Source organism: Enhydra lutris, unplaced genomic scaffold, assembly GCF_002288905.1.
Source record: "Enhydra lutris kenyoni isolate GAN:26980312 unplaced genomic scaffold, ASM228890v2 scaffoldscaffold93, whole genome shotgun sequence".
NCBI classification, from domain to species: Eukaryota; Metazoa; Chordata; class Mammalia; order Carnivora; family Mustelidae; genus Enhydra; species Enhydra lutris.
The window spans coordinates 4,358,164-4,374,372 of record NW_019154177.1 but is presented as its reverse complement, the minus strand read 5'-3'; the positions used below and the strand labels follow the sequence as shown (position 1 = coordinate 4,374,372).

Genomic DNA, 16,209 nt, shown 5'->3' with positions numbered 1-16,209 from the left:
TACAAGCATGTTGGGAGCTCTGCGCCAGAAACCCCAGACAAGGCCACTGTGTATTTCTTATTCTACGATGTAGAATGCCTGTTCTACACATTTCTATCGCTCTCAGACTTGTAGTAAAACATGACCCACATCCCACAGTCCACACTGCCTCTGAGATAAGTCACTGTGGACGAAGGAACGAAAAACCCATGTGTCTCCACCCAAAGGTGAGCGGGAGGCAGCAGACACCCACAACTCTGAAACCTTACCGCAGCGCCTTCCAATCAGTGCCCTGCTTTGGGAACTCATCCTGGCGCCTTCTTAGAGACTTTCTTCCCATCCCTGACCCCCCTCAGAGGGTGAGGCTTGGGGGCGCACATGTGGACTCGTGCCTCCTGTTCTATTCTAGGAGCTTCCTGTGCCTGAGCTGGTTCATCCGCTGAACCCAAGCAACTCGAGTTTCCGCGCCCCGTGATCCGACTGTGGGGACACACGGCAGCAACGCTCCAGCCCCGGGGTGGCGCAGCAAAGCTCACGCAGATTGTAGAAAATTCAGGCGCACGATCGCTCAAGGGCAGTCCCCCAGCAAGATCAGAATATTTAAACACCCCCTCCCCGCACTGCACCTGCCCCATCAGTCATCAGGAATCTGAACATGGCGAGTTCCTTAGGAACCATCACAGAACAATGCTGAGAATAAGCCAAGAATGGAGTCAAGTGAGATACGTTTGTGTGTGTGTGTGTGTGTGTGTGTGCGCCACGCTCCCATCCACAGAGTCAAGCAAACTTCAAGAAAAACAAGTCTTGTTTTTGCTTACATTTTAAAACTCTACTTAAAAAAAAAAGTGTTTATAATGATCCATGATCAATGATCAATTATCAGTACCACGTAAGCCGCAGTGGACGGACCCGCCCACAGAAAGCAGCCTTTCCAATCTTTCCAAGGCGCCCTAAATCCACTGTATTTCCTGTGTTCCAAAGGGTCTAAAGACGCTAATTTTTTTTTCACGTGGAAGACAGTTTAAATATCAATGAATGCAATCAATCCCCAAATACTATTTCAAGACAATCATCATAACTACTTTGCTCATTGGTGGAAAGGGTATCTCAAGGCATTACGAATCAAGTGGAAAGTGTACGGAAAACGGGCTGGCCAGTTAAGCCAGTATTTAAATGCAGCACTAAAAATGCATTTCACACCCAACTTCATCAATCACCAACCAATCTTACTTTGCATCTTGGCTACCAAAAGAAAATGGGATTTGTTTCCCTGAAGAAATAGGTCACAGCTCTGCCTGAATTATTAAGCTTTACTATTACAGAAAGAAACAGAGTCGGAAAGGAAAAAAAAAAAAAAAAAAAAAGAAAGAAAGAAAGAAAAGCAAAAGAAAAAATAAAATTAGAGCCAGGTTGCCCTCTACAGACAGACATCAGCACTGCTCATTCATACAGCACTAGACGCCCAAATATGAGTAAATAGCAACATTAAATAAAGACAACTGGTATGACTAAGCCTTCATTATAATAAAAATCAACACAACCTAAAAGAGTCTCTTCTCATTAACATGAGAACAGTATATAGGTAACAAACACTGGGCCAAAAATTTGCACAATTTAACATACACTATGAGATGATCCGGATATTCATTCTAACTCTAAAATTTAACACTTTGAAAGAAATTAAATCAACCACTTAATTCCAAATGTAAAGTATGGGCAAGTAGAAAAAACTATGTTTCATCTCTGACATCAAATTCTTGCATTGTTTATTCGATTATTTGTATATATTGCAAAATGATCACCACAGTTAGTCTAGTTAACATCTGTTACCATACGGACTCTTCACACATACTCTCTTAGCAAATTTCAAATATACAATATGGAACTAAATTCTTGCATTTTTTTGCTCATTATCTTGACTCACCACACACCTTCCCTTTCATTTTGCTTACAGTCTCATTGCTTTTACTTTTCTAGACACCAAGAGCCCTCCTGAGATAGGACTAGCCAAAAGCACACACTTAGTTCTAATGACTAGAATAAAGGACATTAAAGTAAAAAACAATTGCAAGAAAAAAATTGCAAGAATAAATGAATAGGAAGCTGAATTAAGGAGTGCAAAGAAGAGAGCTCTGATACTATAACCTGGAAAATTCCTATAGCCAAAGACATCTGGATGGAGATTTCGTAAGGGGAAACAGCTCAGTTGGACTTAAGCTAATATCCTTAAATTTGTCAAGTGACAATTTAGTCTACGAAACTGTACAAAATCTTTTTTTTTTTTTTTCATTTTCCCTGGGGGGGAAAATGTTTTTGGAAGCCAAGATTCTTTTTCCAAGTTATATGTTATTTCTATCGAGAGGAAAAGATACAAAATGCTTCATCTCAACTCTTATATACATTTCTGGATCATGTAAGTTTCTTACTGGGTGGGGGGGGGGATCCACTCCCTCAAACTGCCACTTGAAAGACACCAGCAGGGGACGCCTGGGTGGCTCAGTCAGTTAAGCATCTGCCTGGGGCTCGGGTCATGATCTCAGGGTCCCAGAATCAGGTCTCGCATTGGGCTCCCTGCTCAGCAGGGAGTCTGCTTCTCCCTCTCCCTCTGCTCCTCACCCCCACTTGTGCACATGCTTGCTCTCTCTGTCTGACAAATAAATCTTTAAAAAAAAAAAAAAAAAAGACGCCAAAGAGGTCCAGCAGTTAGAAGCCTATATTCCGCTCATTCCAAAAGACACTGGAAAGTAGACACTTAAAATAGGCGATTATCTAATACAACTACCAGGCTCTCCACAGACAAGGAAGAACAGCGATGGCCTCCCGCCTTTTCTGAACACTTTAAAAACATGTTTCTTGTGATTTCCACCCCACGGGTACCATTGTTGAAAAGTGAGAATATCTACGAAAGCAAAAATACTGATCATTTGACTTTTCAGTCAAGGTTCCTCTCCAGGGCGAGAGGAAACTGCAGACAGAAGCTCATTCAGCATAATTTCTGCAAATGAGAATGAAAGGTCCCCTTTCTTCTGAGAAGCAACTACTGAAACTCAAGACTTTAAAATATACATATTGGAAGGAGGAATGGGGATTTTTCACAGGCTGAGATGAGCCTCACAGAAAATAACTCACATTTTACCAAAGCCTTTAAAGAAATATGTTTGTGAAAAGATTCAAACTATTACAGAGACCTGTCTATTTCGTGCCTTCAAGCATGCGTTTCCCGATATTTATTAAGTGTCCCGTATTTATCAGACCCGTGCCAGTGGTTGCGAATAAAAACACAACAGCTAGTAAGACCCATCCCAGGGCCTTGGGGGCGTCACAACCTGGTACATTGATTAAAATAAAGCCTCTGTGGGTTTAAATCCTCAAGGTATGGCATATGCCTCCAGGAGAGCTTTGTTCCCTTGGCACCTGCCATAAAATATGCATTCAATAAACATTCATTGCCCACAGTTGACCCTGGCCTCCCCTGTTTCATAGTCATCTGCGAGGGATTATATGACCTAACGATAAGCAAACTTACAAGCTAAATCTTAGTATGAACCCACATTTTGCAGAGAACTGACAGGGCCCCCCAAAAGTGGCTTACCCGAGGTCCATCACAGAGCTGTACCAGGACCCCCCATTCCAGCTGGCCTCCCTCCCTGGAACGATGTGAAGCCCCCTGCATTCTACCTCCTCTTTGTAACTGGTTCATCATGCAGGCTGTTCCTCTAGGTCTCGTGCAGCTTCCCACGACCCCTTTGTCACCTGCCATATCCTCTGAACTCCCACAAGTTCACATGTCCCCTTCGCTGTGAGGCCCATGGTACCGGTCATTCTAACGTGACTCCTCACATCAACTTCGCAAGAAACTGAAGCTCCCAGTGGAAGACAGAGAGCTGGCCATGAATCCGAAATGACAGACCACCCAATCACCTCCCTCCTGCCCAGCATGTGCCCCAACAGATGTCTGAGGGGATCCCGGGGCGAAGGAGAACCAGTCCCTCCATGGGCCTGTGGCCCAGCCAGCCCTCCACCCCTCCACCCCTGCGGGCTCGCTGCACAGACACCACACTTGGAATGAAACCAGAAAGAGCCAGTCTTCCCAAAAGTTCCCACGAGAGTCTTCCTACAGAAGTTCACAATTCTGACCGCACAAATCTCGTACTGATGAAAATGTTTAAAAACTTATTTTACAGCATCTCTTACCTGGACAGAACTAATTTGGGGACATGTTATCATCCTACTGGTAAAGTTTTCTGGATGTATTGTATTTTCTTGGATATTGGTAAAATTAGGAAAATATCTTTTTTGGAGAAAGGGAAATGCTACTGAAAGTAACCTGTGATCAACGTGGACAAGGGTTGTAGATACACAAGTAGGAGAGACCAATGTCAACAGCAGTTAGTAAACATGTTAATCAAGCTCTTTCAGTAGAAGAAAAGGTTAACAAGATTTACTTTTTTATATGAGACCAGCACAAGAATTTATTTTACCTCAAAACGTGTGTTCTTGTACACAAGCTCTAATTATAAACAGAAATTTTGTGGGAAAAACAGAAGAATCTTTCCTTCTCAGAGTCTCCTTTGAAAACGCTCCTTAAGGACAATAAGGAGTATCTTCTGTTGGTCCAAAGAAACAGATTTATTTAAGAATTAAAATCGTATCACAGCCTTAAGATGATAATCCATAAAAATATAATAGTAGCGAGGACAAACTTACCACCGTTTGGACTTATTTGTGGTGACTTCTTTAACTTTACATTCTGTTTCCCTTTCTTGGGTTTTTCTAAATTCACCTCCTCTTTTTTCCCTTTCCTCTTTGGGGGCTGAGGGGACGTGTGGTCGCTGGATCCAACCGTTGACTTGGATTGACGATCATTTCCCTGAGTGGCAGAAGACCAGACACTTAACCACGGGCTAATGAAATCCCAAAGTGACTCCTAGTCAATGTAAGTCATTAACTGGAGGTCAGTGGGGCAGAGGTGGGAGATGGAGGTGTTCTGCGGATTCCCCAATCTCCGTTTTAATATGTACATTAACTTTTCCTGGGGCCAGAAGGACCTAGCTGAAGCATGAGAATAAAAATAGCTAAAAAGTATTGAATACTTAACCAACACCAGACATTCTATAAAATCATTTCAATCCTCACAACCGTGAGACAGGCACTTCGCCCACTATGGAGAGGAAGAAATGAGGCTTAGAGGTGGGGTCTTGCCCAAGGCCACGGGGCCAGCAAGGCCACTGCCTTAACCACTTTCTCCCTCCTGTGACTTCCAGAAAAATCTACTGGATGAGGAAGGGTGATGACAGCCCTCAGCTGGAAACTTAATCTAGACACACTTTCTTAACTAGTGGCCGCTGTGAATATGCAGCTATCATCCTACAAGGAGACACACGTTGTCCTTGCAGATGTCCTCAAACACAGACTCATCAGTTGCTGACTGCCATGCTCCCTGTGAATCACAAACCCGGAGCCACACAGACTCGATAGCTCAAGGCCACGCTCCCGCAAGGCGACCACCCGTGGGCATATGTTCAGTGGTTGCCTGTGGCCTCCACGTGCCTCTGGAAATGAAGACTCTGCCTCTGCAAAGGAGGCTCTTCAGCACGATGGTGAAGTTGCGTTTCCCTAGCCCAGCAACAGCTCCCAGGGGGCCACGTAACAGCCAGGACAGCAGTGGCCACTGTGAGTGCCCAAAGAACAGGTGTGCTCGGAGTCTGTCACAGCTTCGCTATTGCTACAGCAAGAACCTCCCTCCCAACCGGACAACCTGGTCCTCGGACGCTCAGGGGCTAAGCCCACTTGAGTGTCTCGCGTGTATAAGGTGTGAGGCTGCAGGACATAGAAAGAGGGCAAGTTTTGGAGACCAAAATTCATGGCTCAGAGCCACTCCGCTGCCACTAACTACCTATGGGACCTCCGACTAACTAAATCCTGCCTTCTTTGACCATTTCCTTCCCAGCTGAGTGGGGATGACAAACCCGCCTTTAGGTCTCTCGTGAGGAAGAAATGGTAACATTTATAAAAAAAACCAGTCAGCGCCTGTCAGACAGCGTATGCTCCAAGAGCAGCAGAGCGCTTTCTCCAAGAGAAGAGTGAATATCTCTTTCCTTAAAAATCATATGCAGCTCACACCATATTGGGTGAGATCTTTATGCAACATCTGTACTATGCTAGGATCTGAAAATAAATGTAGTAATATCAAATAAACAAATCTGCCTAGAAACCCATTATAACTGCTCATTTTAAACATTTATATATTCAGTCATCCAGAAGCATTTAAATGGTTTTAGCCATCACCCAATTAAGAATAGAAAAATTCACAGCCTTACAAATGAAGTTATTTATGCTATTTTGTGGGAGCCTACAAGAAAATGAATTATGCATAGATTTATTAACAGTATGAAAACTTGTCCAAATCTATAACATTCCTTTGCATAATTTAATTCCCATTCCAACTGCAATTTAAACATACGCTTCCATTTAATTATTGCATTAACTGCAACCAGAGTCGTCGTTTCTTTTCTTTCCTTTCTCAGAAGGTCGTGGACTGCCTGGCAGAAGAAACAGATCCCGTGACTCTAGTGGGGTGTCCACACCCGTCCTCTAGGTCTCCTGTTCCAGTCTCTTTCTGAACATCATGTCTATTTGTCCCACAATTCTGAAACTTGGGAAGCCCTGGCTGAGCACAGTCCCCCTTCCAGCAGGCCTACCAGAAGGTTCAGAGATGCTGTGGAACTTTTGAGAACTAAAATGGAGCTCAGTGAGGGAGAGCCTCTGGCTCTGGGCAGAATGGTCCTACATGGCTCTCAGGGAAAAGGCATTTTTGCAAACCGCATATGACAAGGACAGAGCGGAATTGTGCCCGGGATTCATACAGCCTGAAAAGTCAGCTCTTTCACGGGCTACGCAGGAAGTGCTGATTTTGCTCCGTTTCTGATAAGGACACTCAAAAGGGCTTATTCTGGAGCATTGAGAAAGCCGGGTGGATGCCAGTAACACTACAGGCTTTGGTAACGGACCCCCATGGGCGGAGTTACTGAATCATGAATGATCGCAGGGCGCTCTGTGAGGCCAGCATTAAGCTAAAAGAAGGGGACGAATTTGTTTTGTAACTAGAAGACTGGAAACAATTTAAATGCCTGTGTTTTTTAACAAAGACAAAAATGTTGATTCATCTGAAGTGTCAACAATATGAAATATTTATGTAATAATGATACAAAAAGATACAAGTTATATAAGTTATAGTCATATTTATTTACATAATTATGTTATATATATTCATATTTATTCACGTAGTTAATTATATAAATTATAGCTGGTCTACAAATAAATTGTGGAGGGTAGGGAGACAAAGGAATGGAGAGAGGGGGATTTTCCTTCCTTTTTTGAGACTTCCACATAGGACTTATAACCTGGATACACAAATGGAGAGTTATAGCTACTTTGGGCGTGTAGGAAATACAGGAGTTTTGCCTTTCTCGTACAGCTTTGCCGGGTGATAAAATAGTATTAATGAGTGCTTCTCACGTGCTAAATACCGTTTAACACAAATACGGTATTACTGTCACCATTTTACAGGTACAGGGGGATTCACTTTCTCAAGGTTACCCTGGTCTGGTTTTCCTATGACACGAAAGCTTCCCAATACCAAGACACTGCAAATACTCACTACATGGCGCGATTCCCTGAGAAGGCCACCGGGAGGTGACAAACAGCGGCTTTACGCCAAAGCAGAGTCGATCAAGAAGCAGCCTGATTGTGTGGCGTGTCCTGGGAGAAAACCAGACCCGGTGCGGGACCTGGACCACTGCCCGGCTTCCCGCCTCACACGCAGCAGTGCACGGGGCGGCACTAGCAATCCTCCGCTCAAATCAACAAAAAACTGAAAGGACCCCTTCGACCCCTCCTACTTTATTAAAACTGGGGTTTTTTTAAGAGCTCCCTAGGCTCTTTCCAACACGAGCCTGTCAACTCAGGTGTCTTTCGTGACCGCAGGAAAGACATCCAGCCCCAAGGACACATGCCGAAGGCCCAGAGGCCGGAAAGCATCAAGTTTAAGAGGACGTTGTGAGGGTTTTGCCTCACAGAGGAGCCCCCGCCTCGGAGATGCACCCAGAAGGGAGACTCCTGACCAGGAACGTGGCCCCAAACTCAGGCTGGCATTTCTCTCCCTGACGTCTCTGGTGACGGCTCGTGTGCAAAAAGCCTTTTTATCCACACTGGACTCAGTTTCCCAAAAGGCAAAATGGAACTTCGGGAGCATCTGGAATTTATCTTGCTTTACAGTGACTCTGTGCTACGTGGAGAACCGTGTTGTTCGTTTGTTTTTACCAGAACTTCCAGCGATGACAATATTCGAGTCTGTCAACTACCGATCGCAAGATTCAACGGCCACATGGTAAGAAGAGCCAAGAACTGGGGCTTGACTTCCAACGGTCCCTGAGTTCACACATCTTCCACGAGGGGGCGCCCTGATCCCGCGCCGTGTGCCCGGGCAGCCTCCCGATGTGGGGGTGGTTTTCACACTGCGTAGACTTTAACACCATCCACGTCTATCCTCCTTTTGTTTTCAAGGCCGGAACTCCAAGCTAAAATTACCCTCTGTTTGCTCCTGTCGGTGATTCCCCCAGCACGAGGAGTGTGGGTAGGGAACGGCTTTCTGGGGCCATCCTGCTCCGCACGGGGCCTTTCCTGGGCTGCTCTGCCAGGGTCTGCCTGAGCCGGGAAGCCCCCTCACCACCCACACTCCCTACCACGGGGTGGGTGCTGCTGGCCCACCAGCAGGGCCCCCTGCGTGCGCTCTGGTAGCTTTCCCTTCTTTCCCCACTAAGTTCTCTCAGGCTCCCACCTCCACTCCCCTTCTTTAGGCAACACAGCGATTCCTAGAAAGCTTTGCCAGAAACGAATTCCTAAAAATCCAGTTTGCATCCCCCCTGACTTGAATCAGCATTTCAGGGGTGCCTTTCCTGCTGACCCGGGGGTGGCCCCCACTGCCTGGAGCTAGGTCTCCCCGGGCCCCTTCGTGCACACTCCCACTCGGTGCCAAGCAGTGCACGATCCTAAAAACATGTACGTTCTCCAGGGGCCCAATTAATTAAGGGACAGGAGTAAAATAATCCTTCTGTTAAAAAAAAAAAAAAAGGCTGTGACTTTGGACTTGCCCACGGCGCTGGTCCCTCCCTGGGGCTCACCGTCCGGCTTTCACCTGGCCTGTCCCCAGCACCCAGAGGACACCGCCCTCCCACTGCCTCTTCCCACACCCGGATGTGTTCCGGCTCATCCCTGATCAATACCAAACGTACTGCGTGCTTGTCTTTCTCCTGCTCTAGAAGGTACGATCCATCCCCTTACTGTTTTCTCTGCATTCGCGGCCTCCCTCTCCCCACAAGCACTCCAAAGTGCCCAGGATGTAACATGTGCTCAGCAAATGCCTGCTGGGTGAATGCGACGGTCAGAGACCACAGTGACAAGATCCTCTAGGACGAATTGTCACAGATGTCCCTCTCGCCTGTTACCTCGTCTGGGTCACCTGCGTCCCAGACCTGGGCCCAGCCGCCTCGCCGCCTCCCATCTCCTGTTTCGGTTCTCCCCCGACCCACCTCCCTGCAGACGCCAGCCCGAGGGAGCCTCAGACATGTACATCCGACAATATCCTCCTCTTCTTCTCTCCTAAACCTCAGACGGTGTCTCAACGAAGAATAAAATCCAGATTCCTAGCACGGAGTCTACAGACCTGGCCCGACGTGCCTCTCCCATCTCAGACCACTTGGCCTTACTCTTTCCCTCCTCCCATGCCAAGATGCCACCAAGGGCCTTGGTGACCGTTGCCGCTGCCACAGAGGCTCTTTCTGGTCCTCCCCACCCTACAGGACCGGCTCCTTTACGTCATTAAGGTCTCAGAGAATTTTCTACCAATTCGGGCCTTGCTTCATTTTCCTTCTAGTGCTTAGCACCATGTGAAATGATGTCTCCGTTTGTTTAGAGGTGGAGAGCCTATGGCCATCCTTCCTCCACCACAACCCACCCCCACCACACACACGCACACTAGCGCTAAAAGGAAGGTTCCGTGAGGTCTGAAATTTGATCTGTTTGCCACTGCGAGCCAGTCCTTTAAAGTGGCTCCGATTAAAAAAATAATAATAAAGTAAAAATTAAAAAATTTTTAAAATTTAAAGAATTTTTTTAAAAATAAAAATAATAAAAATTAAAAAATAAAGTGGCTCCAAGCACCTTAGTAATTGCTCAGAAGTATGTGTCAGATGGCCGTCTGAACAAGCAGACAGACAGATGGATGAAAAGACAGAAAACTCTTGGAGTGTGTGGGAAGAGGCAAACCCTACTGGTATTTTATTTAAGTCAGAGCGTGGAAATATAATTTTGAGTCTTTGCTTTCTATGAGATGGACACATGTCATGTGGTTGAGTCTTTCCTCCAAGGCCATTTCCCCAGAGAAGGCCTGTCCCGACCGACCTACCTAAATAGGTTCTCCTTTCATTGTGTCCTACTGCTCTGCACTTTTCTTTCATTCCTACCACACCTTGTAATTATATACCGATTTCTGGAATTGTTAGTTGAAACTTGTTCTCCCCCAAGTGTACCTTGAGCTCAGAGTGCCCTGTCTTTTTCTGCTCATCTCCATCTCCCGGGGGCTCTGTTCTGTGCCAGAGATGCAGGAAACTCCATTTACCATTAAATGAAGCAGCATTCATGGCACAGATTCTAAATAACGTCCAAACAAGAGAGAGAACAAGGAAACTACACAGATGTGCCTCTTGCCCATGAATTTTAAAGCAGGAAACACACTGCACATTTTTAATAAAAAAAAAAAATAGACATTCCAAACCTCAGAATAATAAGCACATAATTCCAAAGTCTGCTAACTGTGAATGCAAAGAGTCGAGTTATGGTCTCGGTTCTGACGCCAGCTTTCTCAGCTGACCTCGGGTCAGTGATGAAGTCCCCCAGGGTCTCTGTCTGACCACCAGTCTTGAAGAGGCATTAAGGGGATTGATAAGCCCACACATGCCCGGTAGACAAGAGGATTCTGCCCCAAAATCCTGAAGAAGAGCGAGAGGACAAAATTTCCAAACCCTACATTCACAGGTTTTACTTAGCTTCCGTGGTGGCTAAAATCGATCTTTGAGCCACTGGAACATTCTCTCCTCCCTTCTCCTCCTCTGCAGACCCATGCTGTCAGGCTGCCTTGGGGCTGGGTCCTCTGTGGCCCATGTGCGCCCTCTCCAGGCTCCCCCCGGAACAGCAGGAAGAGGGCTGCCCCCGCCCAGTGAGCTGGGCCAGGTGCCAGGAAGGAACAGCAGAGCCAGGTCCGCTCTCCAGCTATGACCACTATGCGGACGGACTTGCGATCTTCACCCCGGGCCCTCGTCAGGCCTCCGTCTCCACCAGTTACAGCTGCTTGCTGTAAAGTGTCACTCCCAACTAGGCTTCACGATGACACTCCCCACTCAGTATGTTTGAAATTGGGCAGGTCAGCATTTCCTCCGACGGCCCTCTTCTTGGCCAGCCAGGATCGCGCTATTTTCCGAGCGATCCAAGCTCGAGAACTCACAGCTATCTCTGGCTCCAAGTTCTCCTTAACCCCTCTGTGTCTCATCACCAAGAAAGTCCTCCATCTCTTCAAGGGCAACAGGTGCCTCCCTAGCCTGGCTCTTTCCACCTGATGCGGCCTGCTCGCAATGGCCGCGTGACCGACATCTCTCATCCGCAAACTCTCACCATGTGAGTCCTTCCCCACAAAAAAGATCTGACCTTCCTAGAATGGATTTGGGTTCACATTCTCACTTCACGGAAGCCTTCGTGAGCTGCCCTCTACTCCAGGATAAGGACTAGACTCTTGGTTCTGACATTCAAGGCCATCTGAAGTGGCCACCACCTACCACTCCAGACATACCAGCCCCCAGACATGATGGAGCCCCTGCTCCAGAGCGGCTCCCTGTCCCCGGGGGTCATGAGCATGAGCTCCCTCCCGACGGGCCATCTGGACTCAGTGGGAGGCTTTGGAGGTGCTCCTTCTCCTGTCTGTGCAGAGGTCCCCTTCTTGTTGTTTTTTTTTTTTTAAAGATTTTACTTATTTGACAGAGAGAGATCACAAGTAGAGAGAGAGAGGAGGAAGCAGGCTCACCGCCTAGCAGAGAGCCCGATGCAGGACTCGATCCCAGGACCCCGAGATCATCACCCAAGCCGAAGGCAGAGGCTTAACCCACTGAGCCACCCAGGCAGCCCTCCCTTTCTTGTTTTTAAGTACAGATCACAGCCTGCATGATTGCCTCTCGGAGAGCACATCTTGGCTCCTTTCTCACACCATCCTTTCCATCTGAAACCCCTTCCCCTCAACAGCCTTCACCTGTTGCAAACATCCCTCAAAGCCATGGCTCATGTTCAACTTCCTTCCTGCACTTTGGCAAACACACGTTTCATTCCCTCTGCCTCGAGTTTACTGATCTCACTGGATACTCTCTGTTAGAGATGTTTTCAGGCTCTGCTCTCCACTTCAGCTAGATTGTACGTGTCCTGGGGGCAAAAGCTTGGTCACCAACTATGTGAGAGCCTCAGCTCATGAATAGGTCATAAATATCTGTCACCTGTTATTCTGCGTTCAGCACTATTTCACACAAAATTATTTCTTTTTTTTTTTCCAAAGAATTGTGCGTGATATATAAAAAGTTTGGGGGGGGCACTAAATCATCATGAGGGGACATATCATCACCCAGCAGTCACCAATGTCACAAATACCAACAGAAGAATTGTGCGGAGTTAAATCAGGGGAGCAGTGTGCAGGTGGGGGGGGGGTCAAAGCAATTCTGATCACTGCTGGTCCAGCAGCTCAGTCGAAAAAGCAGAGAGAGAAGCCCCAGCCAGAAAAGCCGGTCACAGCAGACCTGCAGCCTGGCGTCACACCCCTCCCTGTGAGGGGCCACGGACTGAGGACACAAACAGGTTACGAGGTCACCTACTATGCGCTCGCCACGGTTCCCCTGGGAGAGGTAAGGAAGGGACATTCACTGAGTTAACAAACATGTGGACCAATCATGGATGGAAAAAATTCCGAAAGGGAATGAGGCAGAGTGATTCTCAGTCTTTTAAAGGAAGATAACTTGACGATTGCCTTTTTTTTTTTAAAACAAAAACTTCCTCTTTTCAGTCTTTATTGGAGAGAGAAAACCAGACTGAGCAGACCACGAATGCGATCTAATGCAGCCTTTCCTCTACTTTTATGCATCATTGCCCAGATTTCAACTGTGAAGTAAGTTACATCAGGTCTATACACAAGGAAAAAGATACCTACTTTGGAACCTCTATTCTTAAAATGTTAGTTCACTTTGAAGACCTTAACTGTAACATTAACGTTCTAGCGTTGTCTCACATAATTGCTTTTATACCACAAAGCAGCTATGTTTTAGGTCTTCAAGTTTAAATGAAACCCAGAGGACAGCCTCCCTGTGTCACATAGAAATAGAGAGTATTTCATGAGTAAAGCCTCTGATACTTACACTCCCTTTAGACTTTCTGGATCCTACAATCGGAGGTAGTGAAGAGGCTTTCTGACTGTGGAAACAAACAGCAATTTAGAAATTGGAATATTATTGACAAATAACACAGGAATGCAAGATAACTGTTATCCCCACTTGTCATCCCAATCTGCAAGTTATCTGTTTAAGGGACACGGGTGTTTCACAAAAAGTACCACATACTTTCCTGATTTCACAAAGACCATCGTACAATTATTAAAGTCCATTCCAAAAGATCTTCAGTGTTTAACGTTAAACTATTGTAATCAATGCTCCCTATAAACTTTTAATATCACCGTACGTTTTTCTGTAGCATTTTTATTCAAATCCCAAACTTTCTGGATGCGTTTCAAAAAGTCATTTCCTAAGCGGAGGGATGGTTTTGCCAGATTGAGTCAAAAACAATAAACATCCACTGTTTTCATAATGTCCTCAGTGTCTATGTCAGAAGCTCAGAAAGTCAAAACACTGATGTCTATATTCAAGGGAGCTTCTAGACCTGTCATTCTCAATAAAAAATAAAAGTTCTTTTTGGCTACAGGGATGTTGTTCCACACAGGGAAGGGAAAGACCTATCTTGGAACCCAATGACCCCCTCTAAAAAGAACTCCGCACATAGAGGAAGATGTGTCTAACTGATTTGTCTGTGAGAGGCCACCATGAGCTACAGACTTCTCCCCACCCTCGAGAACACTCTGTAGCCCACGTCAGGGGAATCCAATGTCGCTCAGCAGAGATGGTGACAGATCTGACATCATGGACGGCTAAGAATAGTCGTCAATAAGTCTGCTGGCAAGTAATTCTGCAGTGCTGGAAAACCGTGTGCTCTTGCCCACTCCAAACACCGCCCCAAAAGTCCATTTCATCCCTTACTTATTTGGAAGCCTTGGGCTGGCCTCGCCATCAAGTTTCTCAAACATCAAATTAATGGAGAAAAATCAGTGACCTTGTGTTGTCTCTGTGCAAGTCACACACACCCCCGCAAAAGACAGTCACAAAAACTCAGGTTCTGAGAGCTAAGGGGCCACAGAATGTCTGGGAGAAGCAGCACAGAGACAAGACAGATGTAAAAAAACACATCATGAGCAAGCCAGGGGGTGCCCCCACCTGCCCGGGAGCCAGGCCTCTGCACGCCTGCCTCTACCAGCCCTCTGCTCGGCTGAAGTAAGGCACCTTCTGCAAATACATGACACTCCCTAGAGAAAAAGGGGTCACAGGGCACTGTGTGTAATTAAGGGAGCAATCTTTAAAATTTTACATGTAATAATTATAGTCTCTCTTGCTGCCCTACTTACTTACACAAGGAGAATTATATCATTTTTATCCCATTATTATTAAAAGAAATGTAAAATATTATGTTTTTTGACACTTGTAGATGTTTGTATAGGAACCAACTGAAAATTATTTGGTCTAGCTAACCAGCAGAGACATCATTAAAACTTCAATATACGCTACATAGCCTTGTATCTTCTTCACCAAAATAAATCTTTACTAAATAAATATTTACTATGAATTCATAAGTCAATAGTTTAAAAATGGTATATAGCCTTTCATAGTTCCCCCAAAATTATATTTTTTGTGCAAAAAGAAAAATCTCCAATCTCCAATCATGGCAAAAATAAATAAATATATATATATATATATCTCACACAAGCTCTCCATTCTAACCAATGAGGAAGATTATACAATATATACGGTTGGTCAGCATAAGACTCAGTGTTATTCCAAGTGATAAGTAAAGTAGGAGATGTCAATGAGGATGAACACTTACCCATAGGACCTTCTCATGGTGGACTTGTCAAAAAGTAATTCGCTGTAAGGCAATTTCTTAAACTTATCTCTGCCGACGGCCACGTAAAACTGCCCATTCTCCAACTCGGCCCCGCTCTCAACAAGTTTTCCTTCTAACGTGTAAAGTCTGCCAAAACATGAACGCAAACAATTAAAATTCTAACAAGCATGAAAGAGCTGCTTAAAATTACGAAGTTCAAAGAAGCATCCCTCTCTTAAGTTGGCTCTATTTGTTACTGTTTGTTACTATTTGTTACTATTCTATTTATTTGTTACTATATTCTAATTATTGATTTTGAAACGCCTCCAAGTCATTAGATTCATCCAAACACCAGGGTTACCATGTGGAGACAGCTACATGGTCTACAGAGAGAGCGCTCTCTCTCTCTCTCGGCACAAGTTCTTCATCCCAATAAACTACCAACCCAACAGCAGAATCCTCTCCTGTTGTCATAGTAAGATTTCAGATGGAAAGCACTGAACATGATGCTTTATTTTATCTTGTAAGATTTTCTTTATTTATTCATGAGAGACAGAGGGTGCAGGGGGAGGCAGAGGGAGAAGCAGGCTCCCCACCGAGCAGGGAGCCCAATGCTGGACTTGGTCCCAGGACCCCGGGATCATGACCTGAGCCAAAGGCAGATGCTGAACTGCTGAGCCCCCCAGGCAGCCAAACGTGGTGCTTTAAACGGAGCTCAGCTCCCGCTAAGGTTGGGTCTTCTACTTCTATTTTGTGAGCACGTTTACAGTTCACTTTCCTAATGTATTTCTCTGGTTGACAAACCGTGCATTCTGCGCAAAGGCCCTCAGCCAAAACATTACACCAGACACACACAGAATGGGGGCAGAAAACAAGAGGCAAAGGAGCCCACGGCGAGGGTTAATGGTGCAGAACTGCATAGCATTCGTGCCTCTTCTT

At 45.7% G+C, this 16,209-nt stretch overlaps 1 protein-coding gene across 1 annotated transcript in view; it reads right to left on the bottom strand.

Moving 5' to 3' along the window:
- LOC111138638 (doublecortin domain containing 2) overlaps positions 1-16,209 on the bottom strand; it is a 134,892-nt gene that overhangs the window by 74,768 nt on the left and 43,915 nt on the right. Inside the window, exons 5-7 of the mRNA XM_022490669.1 lie at positions 15,271-15,417; positions 13,482-13,536; positions 4,687-4,849 (exon numbers count right to left, since the gene is read on the bottom strand). Coding sequence (XP_022346377.1) covers positions 4,687-4,849; positions 13,482-13,536; positions 15,271-15,417 — 365 coding nt within the window. The remainder of the gene's footprint in view (positions 1-4,686; positions 4,850-13,481; positions 13,537-15,270; positions 15,418-16,209) is intronic.